Genomic DNA, 25543 nt, shown 5'->3' on the forward strand with positions numbered 1-25543 from the left:
GTCTCCATGCTGAAGACACTTTCCCCATTAAAACCCACTTTCTTTTTATCGCATCACATTAGTGACCCCAAGCCTGCGCACACAACCCCCAGGTCACACGGTTAGCAGCGACCTCCTGGAACCAACCCAAGATTTTCCTTTTGTGAAGTGTCAGGCTAAGAAACAAAGCTGATGGAAAGGAGGCTTTCTTGGCTTCATCACTAACAATGGCAAAGAAGATGCAGGCAAGGTAAATAAATAGTCTAGGTTTAAATGTCCCATTTTTCAATCGTGCTACACTTTGGCAGAGTTTACTGAGGCTGTAACTCTCCACTTTTAATTTATCCCGTTGTCCTCAACCACTACAGCACTTCGAGAAAGAAGCACGGCTCCTCGTTCTGATTCCTAGTGACTAAATAGCACCGGCTACAGAAACAGACCCCGGAAAAGAACGCTGCCCCTCCCAGGACTCAATGACAATGTGCTCAGCAAGGAGGGCACACGCGCTGCTTCTCAGACAGGAATGTCACCATGCTGAGAAATGGGAGAGGACGGGCTGTCCCCACACAGGCTTTTCCAGGTGACACCAACACTGTCAACATGCTTCTCAGGGAAGGCCCAGGGAAGAAACCTTCTAAAAAAGTTAGGATGCTGTAGAAATTGCCTGGTCCGTGGTGGTGCTCCAAGGTCTCACGTGGGCCAGGGCCCTCTGAGCGGGGAAATTCAGGTAGCAATGGAGGAAGACGTGCTGTCGGAGATCTGGGCTCTGAGAGGCCCAAGGGGAGCCGCCTACAGAAACTGGGGCTCGGGTGTCCTTTCCAGGATGCACTTGTGCTTAGGATAAGTCGCTTCAAGGTTCTGAAAAGCTACTAGGATACTGCTATGTACAGCACTTATTTAATTTCTTTAATTTATTGCTGACAGTGAATAAACCACGCCACTCTGCCAGCATATGCTACTCAACTAATGGCAAGGACAAATCTCTACAAAACATTTATGGCTGCAGCTAGGGGAAAAAATTTTTTTTCAAACAAAGTTTTCTTCTTGATTTTAAAAGAAGTACATGTATATTGGTCAAAAATGTAAGAAGCTAGAAATAATTCCCCTCATCTCAATATACAAAATCAACCATTAATAATATTTTGGCATAGTTCCTCTGGCTTTCTTCTTCCATAATTTTCCTCTTCCATGCTATTTTTTCCTATGTGTGATAATATTTCTATGATTTTGTATCCTGATTTAAGTATCTTGTTATATAAGTATTTTCTTAGTTACAAAAATTTTTTTTAACATCCCCATTTTTATTACTCAATGAATTTTATTACATTTACAGTTGTACAATGATCATCAAAACCAAATTTTATAGCATTTCCAACCCAAACCCTCAGTGCATCCCCCCACCTCCCAACATGTCTCATTTGGAAACCTTAAGTTTTTCAAAGTCTGTGAGTCAGTATCTGTACCGCAAGGAAATTCATTGTCCTTTTTTTAGATTCCATATGTAAGTGATAGCATTTGATGTTGGTGTCTCATTGTCTGACTTCACTTAGCATAATTTTTAGATTATCCATGTTGCTGCAAGTGCCGTTATTTCTTTTCTTTTAATGGCTGTGTATATGTGCCACATCTTCTTTATCCACTCCTCTGTCCAATGGACACTTAGGTTGTTTCCATGTCTTGGCTATTGTATATACTGCTGCAATGAACACTGGAGTACATGCGTCTTTTAGAGTCATGCTTTATCTCTGGATAGATACCCAGGAGTGGGACTGCTGGATCGAATGGTAGTTCTATTTTTAGTTTTCTGAGGAATCTCCACACTGTTTTACACAGTGGTTGCACCAATTTACATTCCCACCAAAAAAAATCTTTACAACATCAGTTTTAATGAATACTTAGGGTGGAGAAGAAAACTTGTTCAAAAGGGAATCTGGTTAGTGTATCTGGCAGGAAGACAGTTTGTGAGAAAAATCAGGCTAAAATTTAGAAATAATAGGTAACTCCAGATTAGGACCACAAAATTTTCCAGTAGAAAAAGAATATTTTCAGTATTATTCAATTTTTTACAGCTAATCTTTTATATTTGCCAAAATGTTTGCCAAGGCCACAGTCTTGGACAGATGATGGCCGAGATCATGACCACTTTGGCAGACAGAATTATTAGTCAAAGGGACCATGCTGGCAAGAAACAGGACAGCTGCATAACACCGGAGAAGTGCAGCCAGGCACAAGGAAGGAAAGGAAAAGGATTTAGGGTCACTGGGGAGTATCCACAGCCCATGCAGGAGAGCTTTTGGGAATTCAAGTTCAAGACGGCCAACTTTAAGGCACATTTGCCCTGCTCTGAACCTGGAAACCAATGAGATGACATCAAAGAAATACAAAGGGAATACATTCATAAAAGGGTTGCAAAGTGGAAGGAAGGCCATTAGCAAATCACGATTTTGTTGAATTTCTAGAAAATGGTAGGTGGATGAAATATTATTCATAAATCTGAGGGGAATTGGGCAGATTTCCATATAGAAGCAAACTGAGCAGGATGGAAGAAAAATGACCCACATCCAGCCATATCATTGTGAAATTTAAGACCTCCAAGGATGAAGAGAAGATCCTACAGGGAAAAATAAATTACTACAAAGAATAAGAATCAGCTTATATCAGATTTCTCATCAATAAATCCAAGCTTTCAAAATTCTGAAGGAACTGAACTCTATACCCAGTCAAACCATGATTCAGGCATGCAAGTATTCTGAAAATTTGCTTTCCACACATTCTTTCTGAAAATATTACCTACAGATTTACTCTGTGTAATGCTCTTGAGGGATCTTCTTAACTAAGACCCAATCTGGTCATATTTGACCTCAAAATTCACTCCTGACAACAGGAACACAGTGTGCCACCAGGGTCACACAGATATTTCTCCATCCGACTGTACAGGAGCCACTCCTGCTGGCATGTAGGTGACAGCTCCAGTGAGTGTACAAGACACTGGGCAGGTGTGGGGCCACTCTGGCCTAGAAGCCTCATATTTCAAATTAAAACTAATAATTCCTGTAATAGCTTCATAAACATAGATCCCAGAACTTTCACGAGGGACATGTCTAGTCACAAGTCAGCATACTCAGGAAACCCAAAGCTGTACCAACCAGATATTTAAAGTCATCCCAGGCCAGATGCAATTTGCCAAAACTTTGCTTATTATTGTAAGCAATGTTGCCGAATAACACAGCTGACGTTCCACTTCGATCGGGCTTTCCAGGGAACAGATCTAGAAAGGTGACTGGGCCCAAGGTCAGTATCTTCTGCAAAAGAAAGAGTTTTGCTACCCCTTTACCCACATTTTACTAAAAGAGAAACAAATCCAAGAGACAGTGGAACCAGCCCAGACAGAAAAGAAAAATAAATATTAGGATCTCAGCTGTACAGCAGGCATCAGAGGCCTCTGTTAAAAAATTAACCAATGATGGGAGTGTAAGTTGCTGCAGCCATTGTGGAAAACGGTATGGAAGTTTCTCAAAAAACTAAAAATAGAACTACCATATGACCCAGCAATTCTACTCCTGAGTATATATTTGAGGAAAAAAAAAACCAACACTAATTCAAAAAAATACACACAATCCCAATGTCCACGGCAGCATTATTTACAATTGCCAAGATATAGAAGCAACCTAGGTGTCCATCAAAGGATGAATGAATAAAGAAGATGCGGTATATATCTACACACACACACACACACACACACACACACACACACACACACACAAAATGGAATACTACCCAGCCATAAAAGAGGATGAAATCTTGCCATTTGCAATAACATGGATGGACTTGGAGGATATTATGCCAAGTGAAAAAAGTCAGACAAAGAAAAACAAATACTGTATAATCATATCACTTATATGTGGAATATAAAAAAATACAAGAAACTAGTGAATATAACAGAAAAGAAACAGACCCACATATAGAGAACAAACTAGCAGCTATCAGTGAGGAGGGGACAGCGAGAGAGGTAATATAGTGGTAGAGGATTAAGAGCTAAAAACTATTATATATAAAATAGGCTACAAGTATCTATTGTACAACTCAAGGAACATAAAATTTTATAACAACTATAAATGGAGTATAACCTTTAAATTTGTGAACCACTACATGGGACATCTATAACTTCAGTAATACTTAATATCAACTACACTTCAATTTAAAAAAAAAGGAAAAAATTAACCAGTGAATAAAAAGTATGCTTCAGAAGCTTCTGTAATAGAAAAAGAGGGAATTAAGAACTCCAGGAAAACAAAGAGCTGGCTAATATGTAGCTAATTATTTATCATTTGTGGAATAATTCTGAGCATTTGTAAGAAAATCGAGTCTGTGATCTGAACACAGTACAATTCCTGACACAAGAGGGACACACGTTTAGTGACGCAGAAAAGCATTTCCTTCACTACAGATTCAGTGAGTCACTGGATTTGTAGTAAACGATGTTTAGGTAATCATAATATTATGGTGAGTTCTTAGTGGTTTTCCCCTTTCAGGATCAGTTTACAGCCAACACATGGACGATTTCACTATAAGTCAAAAGACAGAAAATACACCATAAATCTTCACAATGTCAATATGGTGGGAGAGCTAACAGATGGGGAGAGACGGGGGAAGTGGAAGGGTGGTGACTTCTTTACTGACATAGTAGGGAGTCAAGAAACACTGTCCACGATTGATGAATCAAAACCCAGAGGTTTAAGTATATTGTTTATTTTAAAATGTCACGTAATGGTAGAGCTAAAAAGAAAAATATAACAAAAAATGAAGAGTGGTTAAACGAGCTAAATTCTTTTTTTTATTTTTTGTCTTTTGTTGTTGTTGTTGTTGTTGCTATTTCTTGGGCCGCTCCAGCGGCATATGGAGGTTCCCAGGCTAGGGGTTGAATCGGAGCTGTAGCCACTAGCCTACGCCAGAGCCACAGCAACGCGGGATCCGAGCCGTGTCTGCAACCTACACCACAGCTCACGGCAACGCCGGATCGTTAACCCACTGAGCAAGGCCAGGGACCGAACCCGCAACCTCATGGTTCCTAGTCGGATTCGTTAACCACTGCGCCACGACGGGAACTCCAATTCTTCATTTTTTTATAGCAAGGAGTAAAGCTGACAATTTAATAAACAGAGATATAAAAGTATTATTTATAATTGAGAAGTTGCAAAAACTAAAAAAAAAAAAAACCAGTAAAAAGCTATTAACTTCTGAGGAATGAAACAGAAGATGGGAGGGTAAAAATTTACTTTTCACTTGTATTTTTCTGTACTGTTTAAAATAACTTGCCATGCGCATATTTTACATTTATAATAAAAAAAAACCCTGAGTAAGTATTTTACTGTAATGACACAGATTTAGGGTTCAATAGTTTAGAAGACAAAGAAAAGGAATCAACGACTGAAAGTGAAGTCTTGTGAAATAAGGCTAAAGGACACTAATTTTCACAGAAACGCGAAACAAAACTACAGCGAAGTACCATCTCGTACTGGTCAGAATGGCCATCATTAAAAAGTCTACAAATAACAAATACTGGACGGAGAGTGGAGAAAGGGAACCTCCTACACTGTTGGTAGGAGTGGAGGCTGGTGCATCCACTGTGGAAAACTGTATGGAGATTCCTCAAAAAACTAAATATAGAGTTGTCACATGATCCAGCAATCCCACTCCTGGGCATTTATCTGGACAAAACTATAATTTGAAAAGATACATATGCAACTTCATACACATGTATGCTCACAGCAGCACTATTCACAACAGCCAAAACATAGACGCAACCTAAATGTCCATTGACAGAGGAATAAAGAAGATGTGTATGTATGTAGGTGCGTGGATATGTGTGTATATTACATATATGTACCAAATATGTATATAAATACATACCAAATATAATATGGGCGTAAAAAGAATGAAATAATGACACTCGGAACAACATGATGGACCTAGAGGTTATTATGCTAAGTGAGGTAAATCAGAAAGAGAAAGACAAATACCACATGATATCACTTATATGTAGAATCTAAAATATAACACAAACGAATGTACCTGCAAAACAGAAACAGACTCACAGAGAGCACACTTGTGGTTGTCAAGGGGGAGGGGGGATGGGGGAGGAAAGGCTTGGGAGTTTGGGATTAGCAGATACAAACTATTATATATAAGGACAGATAAACAACAATGTCCTACTATACAGCACAGGGAACTACATTCAATATCCTGTGATAAACCATAGTGGAAAAGAATATAAAAAAGAATATATGTATGTATAATTGAATCACTTGGCTATACAGCAGAAATTAATACAACACTGTAAATCTACTATATACCTCAATAAAATTTTTAACAATAAAGCTAAAGTGTGCAGGAATAGATTATGTGAAAAAAAGAGGAGTAAAAAGTAATTCTATAAAATCAGTCAATACATTTCTGACAACACGGATAAACCCTGAGGGCATTATGCTAAGTGAAATAACTGAGTCAGAGAAATGATCTCACTTATATGTAAAATGTGAAAAAAGAAAAAAAAAACTCATATAAACAGAACATACTGATGGCTGCCTGGGACTGGTGGGAGGGGGAAATGGGAGAAGGCAGCTGAAAGGTACAAGTTTCCAGTTATAAGACAAGTAAGTTCTGGAGTTCCCGTCATGGCTCAGTGGTTAACAAATCCGAATAGGAACTATGAGGTTGCAGGTTCGATCCCTGGCCTTGCTCAGTGGGTTAAGGATCCAGTGTTGCCGTGAGCTGTGGTGTAGGTTGCAGACGCGGCTCGGATCCCGCGTTTCTGTGGCTCTGATGTAGGCCAGTGGCTACAGCTCCAATTAGACCCCTAGCCTGGGAACCTCCATATGCCGCCGGAGTAGCCCAAGAAATGGCAAAAAGACAAAAAAAAAAAAGGTAAGTTCTGGGGGTGTCATGTACAGCATACTGACTATGGTTAACAAATGTGTATTTCAAAGTTACTAAGAGTGGAGATCTTAAAAGTTCTCATCACAAGAAATAAAATTATTGGTGAGATGATGGGTGGTAAACCTACCATAGTGATCATCTCGCAATACATGCATACACCAAACTATTGTGTTGTATACCCTAAACGTACACAAGGTCATTTATCAGGCCCACCTCAGTAAGACGGAAAACACCCAAATCAGCCAATAGAAAAGGAAAGCTCCAACTCTAGCAGAAAGGACTTAAGATTCCAGTAAAGGAAACTATCCGGCGCGGGAGCAGCACTGACAGGAGACAGTGGAGAGTCTCCTTCGCTGGGTCTTTTCAGAGGACAGTACAATCTGTGCTCTCATTTCTTGACCAAGTAGAATGCCATCAAGAGGCAGGGCTATGATCTTTAAAGATCCTATAGAATTTCACGTGTAACATGATTCATATACTTAATTTTAATAAAAAATAGGCTACGATTCCTGAAGCTAACAGGATCATGCCTTGAGGACTATTCTAGACTACCTTAGCCAAAAAGGAAAGGTTTTCTTTTTTTTTAATCACCTGCATATCTTGTATTATATCTTAAGATCTAACTCAAAAATGGGAGGAATAGTAGATTCAGGCTATGCCTACAAACATAAAATCGTAACTGCTGGTTCCACTCATTCCTTCAGGGTTAACAGCAACTAGCCTTCTTGCCACTACTCCTATTCTTCTAGTATATTATTTATTAACTTGTAAAACACTTATTGCTATGGCATTCAAGCACTAACATAAAAGGTTAAAACATTTAAGTTCCTGAATCACAACAACTAATGGAAACAGAAAAGAAAAAAGAGGGGGGAAAAAAGACATTGATGACTTAATTAATGCAAAGCTTCTGAAAGGGGAGCTAATGGGTGAATAGGTTTGTGAATCAAGAAAAAAATCATTTAAATAAATAGAAAATCATTATGATATTTACTTGGTCAGTAGTTAGTCAACCAGTTTTTGCTGAAAACCCAATTGTATAACACATTCAACAGGGGGACATAAAAGGGATGAGGAATCCAATTTATAACATAACACATAAGATGACAGAAGAGACAGGTAACTAGTGACATGTGTCAAAGATGAGGAAGCAGAGGATCTAGTCTGTGAGCTATACACCCAATAAGCAACGACTCTGGAAAGATAAATGAGTGGTTGTTCATGGGCCCTGAACGCCTTCCAGTGTATGAAAAGGGTTCTTTCTGTGAGCTGGAAGTAAGTGAATCACCTTGTTCCCCAGTTTTCATCATTTAGCTTGGTTTAGCAATGCTTTGGGTTCTAGGAGCCAAGAGGGTACAGTGGAAAGAGCCCTTCATCTTCCCTTTTATAAAATGACAAAAATTACCCACCAGGTGTTTTGTACTTAGGACAAAATGAGATAAAATACATGCAAGTACAAGAATACCAGTTAGTAACTGCTAATTTTCTCTTGCTATGGTATCGATGGCTACAAGATTCGAGCTCCATTGAGAAGCGGCTGCCTGGCCAGGAGCTGACTGCATTTCCTGGTCCTATTACATCTGTGTGGCAGCAGACCAGTTTTCCCCAGTGGAAGGCAAGAAAAAGTGGTGTTCACTACACCCAGGCTAAGGCTGTTCAGACCCAGGTATACCTTCTCTCTGCTCTTCTCCCATCTGCCAGCTAGATGCAGATGATGCTGATGAGGCCCTAGATGATGGCAGGACCTCAAGAAGGAAGACACCTGGGTCCCTCAGTCACCGGTGGAGAAGAGCCATTTCTTCTTCTACATGACTGAGAAATACACTGTTGTTTAAAACTATTGACACAACGAAGCTACTCCTTGCTGTAGTAGCAAATATTACCCGAACCAATATAAACATGCTACATAATTACTATAATAATGGTGAAGATGTCAGACATTGCATCAAACAACCATCATTAATGCCTTTATGAAGCCCTGAAAAGATGTTCAACATCATTAGTCATCAGTCATCATTAGTCATGCAAATCAAAACCACAATGAGATGCCACTTCACTCTTACTAAGATGGCTGTGAACGAAAAGACAGGTAATAACAAGTACTGGCAAGAATGTGGAGAAATTGAAACCCTCATACACTGCTGGTATGAATGCCAAACAGTGCAACTGCTGTGGAAAGGTGTTGCAGTTCCTCAAAAACTTAAACTCAGAGATACTAGAAGATTCAACAATTCTACTCCTAGATAGGTCCCCAAGAGAACTGAAAACATATGTTCACATAAAAACTTGTACAGGAATGTTGCAGCAGCAATATTCTTAATAACCAAAAAGTAGAAACAATTCAAATTTTCATTAACTGATAAGTGGACAAACAAAATCTGCTATATATGTTCCCATAAGATGGAATATTATTCAGTCATAAAAAGGAATGAGGTATTGATATAGGCTGTAACACGGATGAACCTTGAAAACATTATACTAAGTGAAAGAAGCCTGGAAACAAACAAACAAACAACACACATACTATAAGATTCCATTTGTAAGAAATGCCCAGAATATGCAAATCCATAGCCACACAAAGTAGACTACTAGGTCCTGGGGCCTGGAGGGAAATGGGGAGACTACTAATGGAAAGGGGGTTTCTTTCTGGGCTGATGAAAGTGTTTTGGAACATTAGATTGCTGTGATGGTGGCACAACTCTGTGAACATACTAAAAACTACTGAACTGTACAATTTAAAAAAGTGAATTTTTGCGAGTTCCCATTGTGGCGCAGCAGAAACGAATCCGACTAGGAACCATGAGGTTGTGGGTTCGATCCCTGGCCTCGCTCAGTGGGTTAAGGATCTGGCATTGCCATGAGCTACAATGTGGTTGCAGACGCGGCTCGGATCTGGCGTTGCTGTGGCTGCGGCATAGGCTGGTGGCAACAGTTCCAATTAGACCCCTAGCCTGGGAAACTCCATATGCCGTGGGTGCAGCCCTAAAAAGAAAAAAAAAAAAAAAAGGTGAATTTTGGAGTTCCACCATGGCTCAGCAGTTAATGAACCTGACAGGTATCCATGAGGATGCAGGTTCGATCCCTGGCCTTGCTCAGGGATCTAGTGTTGCCATGGTTGTGGTGTAGGCCAGCAGCTGCAGCTCCAATTAGATCCCTAGCCTGGGAACCTCCATATGCCACAGGTGCGGCCCTAAAGAGACAAAGAAAATAAAAAATAAAAGGGTGAATTTTATGGTATGTGAATCCTATCTCATTAAAACAACAACAACAACAACAAAAAACCTCAGGCATTCCCATCGTGGCTCAGTGGTTAACAAATCTGACAAGCATCCATGAGGAGGCAGGTTTGATCCCTGGCGTTGCTTAGTGGTTAAGGATCCAGCATTGCCGTGAGCTGTGGTGTAGGTCGCAGACACGGCCTGGAACCTGTGTTGTTGTGGCTGTGGTGTAGCCCAGCAGCTACAGCTCCGATCTGACCCCTAGCCTGGGAACCTCCATATGCCCCAGGTGCAGCCCTAAAAAAAAAATTTCAGCTATTTGCTCTATCTTACCTCCCAGAGAATCTGGCTCTACACAAAAAGGCACTGAGCTCTTTTCAGGTAATGATGGGGAAATGGTATGAAGAATCTTCTAGAATGCTAGAAATGTACTAATGTCAATCTGAGTGGTAGTTACATTCCTTATCATGATTCTAAGCTGGTCAGAATTCACAGAATCCTCCCTCCTGGCTTCCCCCACAACCTGGTAAGCTCAAGCCCCAATGCCACATCCGTGAAATGTCTGTTTCCCATGAGACCTAAACTACAAGCTTTCCTTAGTTTAGGTAACAGTGTAACTAATTTGAAGATGAGATAAATATTTAAAGGTAACCCTGAGAATGATATGGGGGTGGAGAGTAGGTGAGAGTCCCAGAATACTGTTAAAGTGTGTGCTGCATCAGCAAAAATCTCTCATGAAGAAAAAAGTCCTGGAGGGGTTAGTGTGGGATGTTGGGGAGGACCTGGGAAAGGACTGCATATGGAAAGTATCTTTCTTTTCCCCGTTTAGATGCATGCCATTTTAAAAAGTCAAGTTCAAACCACAACCTGAGGAAAGCTTCTTAGGTCATATAAATTCTCATCCAAGTAATTAATAGTCACAACTGAAGGAAAGGATCATCAGAATGTTTTAACTTCCAAACAAGAATATAATTTGGTGATTCCATGAATCTTTTTTGGAACCTTCTGAATCCAGTGGAAAGGTTGTCATTTAAAGTGGCATAAATTCAGAGTTCCCATCGCGGAGCAGCCGAAATGAATCCAACTAGGAACCATAAGGTTGTAGGTTCAATCCCTGGCCTCGCTCAGTGGGTTAAGGATCCAGCGTTGCTGTGAGCTGTGGTGTAGGTCGCAGACTTGGCTTGGATCTGGCGTTGCTGTGGCTGTGATGTAGGCCAGCAGCTGTGGCTCCGATTAGACCCCTAGCCTGGGAACCTCCATATGCCGCAGGTGCAGCCCCAAAAAAGACAAAAAAATTAAAAAATAAAATAAATTGGCATAAATTCCCAAAAGGATGTAACTTACTTGCAGGAGACTTTTGTCCTGTCGGCTACCATGGTCCACTGCTGCTGGTTGGTGGAAACCTCAACGTAGTAGCTATAGCTCCGATCATCACAGTCCCACAGCAACAACCTGAACAGAGGGGGGGAAAAAGAATGCTGTGTAAGTTCTACTTGCTGTTTTCTTAGGCTTGATATCCATTCTGTCCCTCCTACCTGTCTCCTTTGCACCACCAAAGAAAGGAAGTGAGTCCCCAGCAAGAGTGTGATGGGAGGGAGTTCCCATCATGGCTCAGTGGTTGACGAATCCGACCAGGAACCATGAGGTTGCGGGTTTGGTCCCTGCCCTTGCTCAGTGGGTTGACGATCCGGCGTTGTCATGAGCTGTGGTGTAGGTCGCAGACACAGCTCAGATCCTGCATTGCTGTGGCTCTGGCGTAGGCCGGTAGCTACAGCTCCGATTCAACCCCTAGCCTGGGAACCTCCATATGCCACGAGAGCAGCCCTAGAAATGGCAAAAAGACAAAAAAAAAGAGTGTGATGGAAGAAGGTGGAGTCAGTCTGCAGTGACAGGCTTGTTTCTTTAGGAATTTATTTCACACATTACCCAACCCCAGGCAGACTCTGTCCTCCAAGTGGCAAAGATCTTTGAACTGGCTTGTCAGGGAGGAGATGTCCCCAAATTCTCCTTCCTGATTCTTCCAGCTCTCATCTCAAGTTGGCTGAGCTGACCAAAGGTCACATCCTTGAGATCACCATTCGGGGGAAACCTGTGCTAAATGGTAATAACTAGCAGGCCCCAATGACCTTCATCATATTTCAAGTTCCTTCTCAATCTTACCAGACTTTCTGTATAGCTTTGGTAAGATTATCTGATTGGGAGATATTTTCATCAGGAAAAACTTTATTACCTAAAAATTGATTATCTTGGTCCTATTCTTCTTACCCCCCTTTTTTAGCCCAGATGAGAACCAAAGCATTGACTTTGTGATTCCATTTACATGAAACTCAGACTAAATTTATCTATGGCACTAGGCGTCAGAATAGCAGTTACCTCTAGGGGAGGTGATGACTAGAAAAGGGTGAGAGAAACTTCTAAGATGCTGAAATGGGCTAATTTTGATCTAGTAGTAGTGATGTGGGTGTATACACATGTAAATATCCATCAAACTACATACTTAAAAGTTTTATGCACTGTGTGTGTGTTATTCCTCAATTTTATTTATTTATTTTTATTTTTTATTTTTATTTTTTTGTCTTTTTGCCATTTCTTGGGCCGCTCCCACGGCATATGGAGGTTCCCAGGCTAGGGGTCAAATCGGAGCTGTAGCTGCCAGCCGACGCCACAGCCACAAAAACTCGGGACCCAAGCCGAGTCTGCAACCTACACCACAGCTCACGGCAACGCCGGATCATTTACCCGCTGAGCAAGGGCAGGGACCGAACCCTCAACCTCATGGTTCCTGGTCGGATTCGTTAACCACTGCGCCACGACGGGAACTCCCTCCATTTTAAAAATAGAATTAAAAAAGAACTTAAATATTATAATATGGGATCAGACTACCGTCCAACATTTTGCTTCTGACAGTGCTATGGTGGTGAGGGATCATTGTTTTCCATAATTTCAGTCTAAAAGTCCTTCCCATACAGTTGTTTTCAGTTGGCCAGGCACATTTGCTTCCTCCACCAGTTACAGCAGATAATGAGCCCCCTGAAGACCGCGTCTGTATCTTATTGGTTTTTCCACATCCGGGACTTAGCATAGCGTCCCACACAGAGTCTACATTCAGCGAATGTTTGCTCAACAAATAGATTATTTGTAACAATAACAACAACTATTATTATTATTATCATAATGGTCAACACTTCTTTAATGTTACTGTACACCGGGCTCTAAATAACCAATTAAATTTTTCCAAAAATCTTCTCAGCAAGCATGATTATTCTCATCAAATTACACATGGTGAAAGTGAAGTTTAAAGATGTTAAGTATGTATCTAAACTCAGTGATGACAGATACTGGGTTCCAACCTGGTGTCCTTACCAAAGCCCCTCCCTGTAATTTATAACTTATAAACTCTTACCACTCTACAAAATACTTTGTATAATTTCTCCTTAACCCTGCAATGATAATAAATGAAAATCCTTTGCACAAGCTCAGTTTAGTACCACCTAGAAAGCTATTAGTGAGGATTAGAAATGCCACTGTGTTCCCCTTTCCTCTTACCCTTTGTTCCTTGTTGTCACTTGCAATTTTGTGAGCTATCAATGATGAAATCCACCCTAGCTAATATGACGGAATTCATCTTTTAAGTAGAAAAAACTAAAAGGCTCTGGAAAAGCATAAACAGATGTATAATACTGTATATACTATGGATTCTCTCGAACCCACTTGAGTATTTAATCTCTCAAAATACTCTGAATCAATCAGACAGGAGTCCACCCTATTGCTTTAGTGTCCAATAATTCTTTTAGACTATACCCGCGTGCTTGAAAAGAAAGTGCATCATTTCCCTTGTTAGTCATTTCCTCAAATATCATCCTAATTCCTCAGCTCTTTTATGCAATATGCCTATGTTAATTTATACTTATGTTGAGTAACTTTTTTTTTCTCTTTTTTGGCCACCCAAGGCATATAGAGTTCCCTGGCCAGGGCTCAGATCCGAACCACAGCTGCACCCTTAGTTGAAGCTGCGGCAACGCTGAACCCTTAACTCACTGTGCCAGGCTGGTATCAAACCTGTGTCCCAGGGCTCCCAAGATGCCACTGATCCCACTGCGCCATAGCCGGAACTCCTATGTTGAGTAACTTTTAAAAAAGTAATTTTTGCCTCTATGGTTGTTTGGCTCTCAGAATAAATATAAGCCTTTTAGAAAAATCATTGCTCTTTTTTCCAAAACAAAAACAAAAAAAATTCTACTCCAAACATGTGGGTTCTGCTTATAGCACATGTTCCATATATGTTCTGGGCTGAAAGCATTCATAAACACCAGAGTAGATTAAAACCATGAAAAAAAAAACAAACCCCACTTTAAAATAATTAACGATTCTCTTTATTTAAAAGCCTGGTAACAGGCTTTTGGGGACGTGATTTTGAGGCAGTTTCCCCAATGGAATTTTAGATTATTTAGAAAGCCAAGTTTATCGTAATCCACATCCTCCTGGATAATCATGAGTTAGTGTTTTTATTAGTGTATCCAAATGAAAATAATCAGACCCTTTTGGGATAGAATTTAACCACATCTTGAACTATTTCATGGAAAAGAACTGTCCCAAGGATATGCGATATGGAGAAGATAAAAGGAAGGCCAGTTATGAGTAAATTTCATAAACGCTCTAGTAGAGGTTCTTGAAATAACAGCAGATTAAAAGAATTTTTTAAATTGTGCAAATTGTGTCTTATAGTAACTTCTTCTATAAGGTTCTCTAGTTTCTTTCAAGGTAAAACAAAGATCACCTGTAATTCTACTAATTCTATAAACACATACATATGCTGCAAACTGTTTATAACTTGCTTTGTTTAATGACCTGTTATAAATATCTTTTTTTTTTTCAATCATCAAATATTCTTCATCATATGTACTGGTTTCACAGAATTTCACTGTATGGATACCCCATAATTTATTTCATTAGTCTCTTACTGTTGAACACTTAGGTAGTTGATAATAACACACTGTTATGACAACGGTGTGATGAACATTCTTAAGCTACATCTATGGTTACTGCCTTTCAAAGTTTCCATAAGTGCAATTCCTGGAGCAGGACTTAGGAGGCCTTGATAACAGGTATTACAAAACAGCTGCACAACTGTCCCCTTGTCCCCAACAAACATCTCTACCAATTTATGCTCATACTACCAGCAACGTATAAAAATGCCTGTTTCTGTGCATCATCATCAATATCACGTATTATCTTTAAAAATACTGCCAATTTTATAGCTGAATTAGATCTTATTACATTAACGTGCAGCTTTTTATATATCACTGAACTTGAACATTTTACTCATTTTCTACTTATATTTATCCTTTTGTTAATGACTTACAAGATGCCCTCTGTATTTAGAGGATATTAATCCACTGCCTATCACAGTTTGCATGCTGAAGATATTAATTTTTATTAGTCTACTCTATTGATCTTTACCTCAATAATTTTTCCTGGCCTAAATTCTTTTTTCTGAACAGCAGCCAAGTGCACATACTGGTTGAGACATCTCCTCTCTATTCCTCTATTAAGAGTCTCTGGGGGCTGGAAATGTGGGGTCATTGTGACTCCTGAGTGGAAAAGGGACAGTGATGGATCTTGGGTTGTCATGCTAGGGCTCAGACTCACCTCTACTTAGAATTTTTTTTTAAGAGGGAAGGATACTTTTTTTAAAAAGGGTTTTTTTTTTTTTGAATTAAAGTGTAGCTGATTTACAATGTTGTGTCAATTTCTACTATACAGCAAAGTGACCCAGTCATACATATATATGCATTCTTTAACTGGATGAAAGATTCTTTAAATTCTATAGTGCTTTGAAATTTTCAAGAGTTTCACACACGCAATTGCATATAATCCCACACAGTAACTCATTTTTTAAATCCCTTATTCCTATACTCCCCCCACCCCCCGTCTCTCTCCCCCACTGGTAACCACTGGTTTGTTCTCTGTGTAAGAGGGATTCCAATTCATGTGCTAGAATGCATATTTACTTGGAATGGAGGCTTAGCCAGGAATGAAAACCCTTCTGCTGACTGAACTCAAAAAAGCAAAAACAGCTTAAGGACACTAAAGGAAAAACAGCCTCAATCTCTTTTTCCCCCATGGAGAGAAATTTTGCTCTAATAAGGCACAACTGTAAAGCCCACCAACTCCCTTCACCTCTTTACCTGCCAGCAACGTCTTCCTGTATCTCTGCAGCTGCAACAACACAGCGATATTTCTGACTTGTAATCTGCCAGAAAAGGTTTGCCCAGCGAGCTAGCCCAGGACAGACACACTCCCCCTGACTTTAATTGAGAGGAGCTCCTTAAACATACCTCTGACCTCTACACACCTCCACTGCACATCAGAACCCACTTTCAAAAAGAGCTAAGGAAAGGAAGCTGCTGGCCAAGATCTATCAAGTCTACGTTTAGCTGTGGCCACAAACCCCTCTACCTAATGAGCACTGCATGAAATGCCTGGTGATGTCTCCCCCATCTTCCTTATTCTCATTGTGGAGTTTCCCTGAAAAGCAGTGAAGTGCTGGGCTTTTTTTAATTGATTAGCAGATGTGATTTTGCTTACATCTTCCATAAATGCTCTGGCTGGCTGCATACCATTGATTACTGGGGTTCAGTTTACAGCAACTAATTGCTCTCCTTGCTGGTGTTTTGATACAAAATTCAATAGCGAATATGTTTTCAAAACTCTTGTCTTTGCGGCTTGAGTCAGAAGTGACTTGAGGCAAACCCAGTGGACTGAGTTTTCCCTTCTTTAAAATAATTGCTCTCTCATCAGTCTGTGAAGAAAGTTTCCAAATTATAGCATTCTAATTGGAAAGTCTGCATTATGCATGCAATGACAAACCAGGTTGTGCTGAATGGCATTTTTTTCATCCCTTTCTTAAGGGATTAATTCTGTGCCAGATTGTGAACAATAGCTGAGGTTTAACAGTTGAGATCAACAGCTTCTTCACCGAATTGGTGTCTTTTATATCAGCAGCAAGTGTCTGTTTTGCCTTTTTCTAACTGTCCATTGTTCATGAGAGACTTCACGGAAGGCAGGGAGGTCAAGACCACTGCTCTTACTGAGTCTTCCCATTTGAGTGAAAACAGATAACTGGGGGAAGATCAACTGCCAAGATATTAGTCATATAACCATAATTTATCATCAAACCCATTTCTAATCTCTCACTTAATGACCTCAAAAATTTGTATAGACTATTCTTTGTAAAGATCTTCAGAAATTTTCTTTAAGGAATAATTGTTTTCCACTCAACAATTCAACAACTATTTACTGAGCACTGACTAAGTGACATAAAGTAAGTCACTTAACATGTACTTCAGTTTCATCCCTTGTGAAGTTAAATAGATTCAATAGTTTCTAAGGGCTCTTATTTCTAACATTTTATAATTCTCTGCAACAGTCTATGCAGTAGAGGGTTTGGGGACATAATCTGACCATTACATAGTCATTCCTCTCTTTGAGAACTGTCTCTGGCCCAGCCTTGAGGAAAATATAGAGGGTTCCTGAGCTCTGATTGTAGACTCAGCTGCTTTTAGGAAGACATGCGACCTTTGCTGGGCCAATCAGATTTCATGTCAAGAAATGAGAATTATGTAAGATTCTAGCATAATTGGCTCTATTCAATTAAAATGATAAAAATGCAACACATTCTGGAGTGACTCGCTTTCATCAGGAGGCTCAAAGAAACAACAAAGAAAGTCATCTATAGTGAGAAGAAAAGGAGACAGGTGATCTGGGCTCCCAGCAGGATTCCAACATCTGATGTGAGCCCCTGTGGGGGCCACCAGAGTTCCTGCCCTGGTGCTCCAAGAGCAATCTCCCAAGTTGCTTAATAAACTTGCCATTAATGGCTTAAGCCGTCTTAACCTGGTTTCTGCAGTTTGAGACAAAAGGGCCTAAGATAAGCTCCTCGCAGAGTGCATGAGGCAGAAAAGAGCGGACGTTCTGTTGATGAGGGTGACGACGATGGCAGGATGGCTATGGGACCAGATGGACAATGACGTGAAGAACTGGAATGGTGAGGAGTCTCACCTTGGACAGCAATCTTTTTTTTTTTTTTTTTTTGGCTGAGCCCAAGGCACTTGGAAGTTCCCGGGTCGGGAACCAAAGTCGTGCCATAGCAGCTACCTGAGCCACAGCAGTGACAGCACCAGATCCTTAACCCACTGAGCCACATGGGAACTCCTGGACAGCAATCTTTTCATTCAAATATGAAAGAAGATCTTTTATCCTTTGTCCAAGCTAGGAGTGAGAGGACTGCAGTGTGGGGTAGAAGGCAGAACAGGCTTTGGAACAGGCTCCACAGGGCCCACTGAGCTGCAGGGAGGGGCCGTGCAAAGATGGAACAATCAGAGTGGTTTATAACTCTCTTCGGCAGTGGCACTGAGGGAGCAGGAGGCAAGAAGGTAGGGTCGACGGAGAAAAGGGAAGACACAGTGCACTTATGTCAGAAAAGTTACCCTTCAGGCTGCTGAGGAGTTAAGTGGGTCAGAGGGCGCTGACCACCTTTCAGAATAGAGAGGGGCCGGAGGTCAGGAAGCCAAAGAGCAGATGTGACAGTGGCGAAGGTGAAGGAGGAAGTTATGGAGCGCTGTCGCAAGGGGAAATTTCCATGCTTTCACCACATTCAGAGACCAGTTCTAGTTCTTCTGAACGAGGAGCGGAAAGACAGACATCACATTAGAGGCTCCACTGGAATCTCCACTACGAGAGGCAGACGGGAGCCTCTAACAACTGCCGGAAGGAAGCGGTGCAGCTGCAGAACAACTTTACTGGTAAGAAAAGGATTTTCCCAAAGATAAGAGGGATCCTATTGTCAGCTGTCCCAGGGTTCGATTATGCAGGGTCCTCCTCAGGTGGGAGCAAGGTCAAGCTGAGAGGAGCTGCTGGAGGAACGCAAGCCCCAGACAAGATTCTCAGTGGGAGACTGGAACCAAGAGACGTTTTCACAAAGGCTTGGGAAGGGGACCAGGTGGCTGCCTGTGGGTCCCAGGTCCAAGGACTCCGGATGGGCAGCCACCACGGGGGCCCTGTCTTTACATGGGCCACCCTCTCAGGGCAAAGGGAACACCAGCCTTCTTTTACCAGCAGGACAAAGACAATCCAGATGGAAGGAGAACTTGGGAAGTATGTTAGGTCAGAGGACACCAGAGAGTCTGTGTGCGGAGTGTTTAAGCTCCCACGGCTCTTAGAGGGTGAGGTCTCAGAGAGAGGAGGACACGATGACACTAACTAATAATCCTTTGCAGTTGGCAAGGGAAGGGGTGAGCACGAGTTCTCAGTTGTCTGGCACATGCAGCTTCTGCGTTTGGTCACTGAAGGCCCAGAATGAAGGGAAGTGAGGAGATGCGGACACTCGGGCTCCACCACGTAGGCGAGTTCATTGAGGAAGAGGCGGTAAGAGGAGCGGCCTTCCCTCCCACCGGATCTTGTATTCTATGCAGTGTAATCCAGATAAGTTATCTGAGAGGGACATGCCAATTGAGAATCTACCTGCAGGATACGGGTGTATGCAAAGCTGGATGGGACACAACTTTGAGACGGTCCAAAACTACCAACTTTCTTTCTTTTTTTTTTTGTCTTTTGTCTTTCTAGGGCCATACCTGCAGCACATGGAGGTTCCCAGGCTAGGGGTCAAATCACAGCTACAGCTGCCGGCCTACGCCACAGCAACACCAGATCCAAGCCACGTCTGCGACCTACACCACAGCTCACTGCAGTGCTGGATCCTTAACCCACTGAGGGAGGCCAGGGATCGAACCCGCAACCTCATGGTTACTAGTCGGATTCGTTTCTGCTGCACCACAATGGGAACTCCAAAAACTACCAACTTTTGACAGCTAATTGAGACCATCATTTCCCTCCTTGGAGGGATTGAGTTTTTAATTTCAATTTTAGGTGAGGACTTAAAAGGTAACAGCATACTGCCAAGCAGCATGGCTGCAGTGGCAATTCTCAGTAAATACTGAGCATAGAAAGAATGGTGAAGAGCTAATCATAATCCCACCTCACATTCACACAGATCTCACTGGTTTCAAAATGTTTTTGCATAAATTATCACATTTGGGGGAAAAACAATTTATAATCAACACATTTCCTGCTTTCAATGCAAATCTATTTTTCTAAGTTACCTGCTTAATTTTTTATACAGGCTAAATACTGTCCAAGCAAACTTTCGCAGATTATTCAATCATGTGGCAAACCCTTTATTAAGAAATAAGTTTTGGCCTAGGCTTATGATCTAGATTTCATCCTACGCATCAAATTTGACAAAAATTCTTTCATTTTATGCTTTCAATGTGGATATATGAGAAAATTTTGTCCAGGCCAAACAACCCTTGAGAAGAAAACCAGTACTATTTTCCAAGGTGACTCTTTTCACTAGAGCCCCTTCCTTAAGTGAGATGTTGGCATCAAAAATACTGGGAACCATTTCAAATGGTCTTGTTATATTTTAAAAGGTGAAGTCTCATTATGTTACAGGCCTTTGCAGCGGTGACATGCCAAGCAGGTATGTGGCCTTTACAGATCTTCCCCTATGTTTAAATTTGGCACCGTCAGTTCCCCTCTCCACAGCAAGGCCATCCCCCTTCATCTCGGCAGCTTCCTCATCATGACGTGTGCGCACAATCGGTGAGACTGACCGACACGGCCCCATAGCAGGATGGGAAAAGCACCAGTTAGAGGCCAAAACAGAGAGGTGCTGCCCCGACCACAGGGCTTAGTGTCCTAGGAGCAAGTCCAGCTCTATTTCAGCTTCTTTTGCTATTAGGGGCTGTGGTGATTTTAAAAGGCCAGAATCAGTCCTTCTCTTAACAGCTGAAAGCAGTATGCATTTGGGTGAACTTTCCTAGGAGATTATTAGGAGGGTGAGGAGAAGGGACAGGCATGTTAGGGAGCTCAGAGGTCACTAACCTACCAGCTGAGTGTTAGGAAGTTTCCTTCTTGCATCTTTACTGTTGGGCTTCAAGGCGCCTTCAAGGAGACTGCACTCAAAGCTTCTGGCCAAGATGAGAATGACCAGACCCTTATCATCGCCCCACCCACCTCGTTGTAATGCCCCTTCCCCGACCTTGAGCAACCTGGCCTACTCCTTCCTGCCACATGCCCACCCTTAGACGCCCCCAACCAACCGGCAAGTGCATTGTAAGATCCCTCTTTCCCCAACCAATCAGCAGGTCAGCAGCTGTAACCTGAGACCCCTCCTCTCCCTGGGCTATAAAAACAGACACTGGGAGTTCCCGTCGTGGCGCAGTGGTTAACGAATCCGACTAGGAACAATGAGGTTGCGGGTTTGGTCCCTGCCCTTGCTCAGTGGGTTAACGATCCGGCGTTGCCATGAGCTGTGGTGTAGGTTGCAGACGTGGCTCGGATCCCGCGTTGCTGTGGCTCTGGCGTAGGCCGGTGGCTACAGCTCCGATTCAACCCCTAGCCTGGGAACCTCCATATGCCGCGGAGCGGCCCAAGAAATAGCAACAACAACAACAACAACAACAGACAAAAAGAAAAAAAAAAAAACAGACACTAGTTGCAGGGGTCAGCTCTTCCTCAGGGATCAGCTCTCCCTGATGGTCAGGAAGTCATCCCGCTGTACCAGCAGCTTTTCTCATCTCTTTGTGCATCAACTGTAGATTTTTGGTTTGCAGTTATTCTGAAGTTTTGATATGAGTCTATACGTATATGAGATTGTTTTAAGTTGTTCTCTTAATTGCAAGTTCATCTCCAGTGTCCAGCATTTGTACCCATCTCTTCTCATGATTTCTGATTTTGGTGGTATAATTGTGCATGGATGATTTCGTATCTTTATTGTATATATACCTTTACTGGAATTTGTGGAATTTTTGTTTCCGGGCTGCTGTCTTTTCTTTTCTGCCTAGAGAAGTTCCTTTAGTATTTGTTGTAAGGCTGGTTTAGTGTTGTTGAATTCTCTTAGCTTGTGCTTATCTGTGAAGGTTTTGATTTCTCCTTCAAATCTGAATGAAAGCCTTGCTGGGTAAAGTAATCTCGGTTGGAGGTTTTTTCCTTTCATCATGTTAAGTATATCATGCCACCACTCCCTTTTGGTCTGCAGAGTTTCTGCTGAAAAATCTGCCAATAACCTTATTGGGGTTCCCTTGTATGTTATTTGTTTCTTTCCCCTAGCTGCTTTCAAGATTTTCTCTGTCTTTAATTTTGGTCAGTTTGATTAGTATGTGTCTCGGGGTGTTCCTCCTTGGGTTTATTTTATATGGTACTCGTTGTGCTTCCTGGATTTGAGTGAGTGATTCCTTCCCCATGTTAGGGAAGTTTTCGGCTATTATCTCTTGGAATATTTTTTGTCTCCTCCTCTCTCTCTCCTCCTTCTGGCACCCTTATAATACAGATGTTGGTGCATTTCACGTTGTCCCAGAGTTTTTTGAGCCTCTCTTCATTTGTTTTCAATCTTTTTTCTCTTTTCTGTTCTGCATCCGTAATTTCCACTAATCTGTCCTCCACCTCGCTTCTTCGTTCTTCTGCCTCCTGTGTTCTGCTGTTAGCTGCTTCTAGTGAATTTTTTATTTCAGTTATTGTATTTTGCATCTCTTCTTGTTTAAATTTTATATCTTGCACCTCTTTGCTCAGTGTTTCCTGTAAGTTGTCAGTCTTTGCCTCCAGTTTATTTCCAATGTCTTGCATCATCTTCAGCATCAACAGTCTAAAGTCTTTTTCTCAGAGCACTGATTGACTGATGGGTGGGGCCAGATTTTCCCAAAATGGTCACCTCCAGAGAAAGGCAGCTGCTGAATATTCCTGAGAGCTTTGCTTCCAACAACAAGCCACATTCACCCCTGTTTTCCCAGGAGGTCCTCCAAGAACTGCAGTTAGGTTTGACCCAGATTCCTATGGAGACTGTTTTTCCTTGGGACCCAGTGCACATGAAAGTCTGTGTGCGCCTTTTAAGAATGGGGTCTCCGTTTCCCCCAGTCCCGTGGAGCTCCTGTGCACAAGCCCCACTGGCCTTCAACACCAGATGCTCCAGGGGCTCTTTCTCCCAGTGCCAGATCCCCACATGTGGGAGTTTGATGTGGGGCTCAGAACTCTCACTCCCGTAGGTGAGTCTCTGTGAACCAGTTAGTTTCCAGTCTGTGGGGCTTCCCACCCAGGAGGTATGGAGTTGTTTATATCACGTAATCGCCCCTCCTACCTCTTGATGTGGCCTCTTCTTTGTCTTCTGGAGTAGGATATATTTTTTAAGGTTTCCAGTCTATTTGGGTAAAGATTGCCCAGCCTTTAGTTGTGAATTTTGTTGTTTTTAGGAGAGAAGCTGAGCTCCAGTCCTTCTATTCTGCCATCTTAATCGTGTTTCTCATCTCGAAAAACTTTTCTTTCTCTTCACTTCACCATGCCAGAAAATTCTTCTTTCCAACCCGCGTGCACAGACCATGACATTTACTCCCATTTCTGTCTCCTGTGGATCAAGTGGCCCAGCGTGGCGGCGGCGGGGGGGTGGTGGTGGTTCCAAGTCACGTGGCTGCAGGTTCCCTGTGGAACACCACACAATCCCACCCCACATCATCAGCTTTCAGGACCAAGTCAGTCAGGAGGGTCTGCCCTGACCTTGCCTCTAGAGTGCAGGACAGGCAGGGCTGATGGTCTCGGCATTTGTTTCTCGTGGTCCCTAGCACAGTGCCCTACAGATCACAAGTGCTACTGAGCTGAAATGAAGAAGACATGGGACCAGACAGGAGAGGATGAAGGAAAGGAGAAGAAACCTCAAATAAATCACCCTTCTCACATGATGAGCTCCCAGGATAGCATCTTTTAAGGCTCCACAGATGGTTATATTTCAACTCAAAAACAGCCCCAGCCACTCCTCCACCCCACGCCATCTTGGAGAGTCTCACTTAGAATGTTGATGCTTTATCAACTCTGACTGCTGCCTCATATCCTGCACTCCTGCTCCTGTGGCCAGAGGAACCACATGCTAATACGTGCCCACAGGCACACAGCCGGCAAAGCCCGAAGAAGCGGAGCCAAAGAGAAATTTAATAAGCTCCACGGCTCCTTTTCAGTCCCTTGGGTCGGGTTTTCACAGGCATCTGTGTCTGTGGGAGAACTCACAATTTAGCTATAGGCAGACCTTTGTATTCTCTCAACCTGGTGATAAAGGCAGAGAAAGGAAGGGCGAAACAAGGTGGGAAGGCTCGGACTCCGAATATTATTACAGGGAGAGAACATTCCAGCAGGGATGAACTACAAGGCAAAACTCTTCCTATTCAGTCATGTAATCTCTTCATTTTTGTTCCCACCAAATCTCCCCTCTGGTCTCTCTGAACACTGCTGGTGTTGCCTTCCCACAGCTCTCTCTCTTTCTTATCATTCTGACCTTTTCACCCAAATCAGATCTGGGTTCCAACCTTTGATCCAGCTTCAATCTACAAAGTCCTTGGCTCTTGATGAAAATGATTTTAAAACACCCGCCACCCAGTCCAGACCCTCGTGCTCCTTGAGCAGGACCACCAGGCTGGCTCCCTCCTCCTTTGAGCCCTCTCTGAGGTGCCGCCTGTCGCCAAGTCTCCTGTTTACTCCGTTAGGTCCCAGTACAGTGAAACGCTTGCCTGCGCTCTCCCTCACACTGACCTGGCCTTTAAATTCTCTCCCTGTAAGTCCCCTCTGTAAGAACTTCCATCATGAGATTCTGTAAAGGCTTTCACGTGAAAACAACTGCCCTCTAAAACAGAAAAATAAAAATTAAAATAAATAAGTTGTAAGTGCTATGCAATTTAAACAGAGTAAGTAGGTTATTCTATTTGAAGTCTGAGGTATTTGAGAAATCATAATCCTCCATGTGGTACATGACTTACCATTAAGATAAAGACAGCATTAATGAGAAAAACAATGATAACATCTTCACAAATTTGTAAAAGTGAGAATCCTAACTATGATAAGTACTCATAAACAAAAGATAATTAATCAACTTAATATGTAACTGTGTGATAAATCTTTTGAAGAATGGCAAAAAGCAGGGAAAAAAGTGAGATTTTATGTAACTTTTTTTGTAACGGCTAGAGGGAAAAATGGCTAATTATGTTTTTCAATGGAATTCTTTTGATCACTGGCCACTCAGCACAGTTTTCTTGATCCAGGTCTTCAAAGCTGCGATCATAAGTTTTAATTCAAACGTTTTCAACTGAACATTAATAACTCTAACTTTTCTAACTGCTAAACAGCCATAATCAAATCAAACTGGTGTGGGAAACAGGACCAAAGGCTAAACAGGTAGTTGCCATTTTGGGGGTGGGGGAATCACCTATGCTCCCCCACCCAGGGTGGGAGGCCAGGCAAAGGCTCTGAATGGGGAGGGGCCGTGGTTCTCCCACTGCTGCGGAAGATGTGAGGGTGCAGTTTCTGTCTTATCAATA

At 42.0% G+C, this 25543-nt stretch overlaps 1 protein-coding gene across 2 annotated transcripts in view; it reads right to left on the bottom strand.

The window, feature by feature from the left end:
• The window catches only part of BTBD9 (BTB domain containing 9), a 408373-nt gene that overhangs the window by 60982 nt on the left and 321848 nt on the right, over positions 1-25543 (bottom strand). For both annotated transcript variants that reach the window (XM_047795006.1, XM_047795004.1), the window contains exon 9: positions 11478-11585. In XM_047795006.1, coding sequence (XP_047650962.1) covers positions 11478-11585 — 108 coding nt within the window. The remainder of the gene's footprint in view (positions 1-11477; positions 11586-25543) is intronic.

The sequence above is a fragment of the Phacochoerus africanus genome, chromosome 9 (assembly GCF_016906955.1).
Source record: "Phacochoerus africanus isolate WHEZ1 chromosome 9, ROS_Pafr_v1, whole genome shotgun sequence".
In the NCBI taxonomy this organism is placed as follows: domain Eukaryota; kingdom Metazoa; phylum Chordata; class Mammalia; order Artiodactyla; family Suidae; genus Phacochoerus; species Phacochoerus africanus.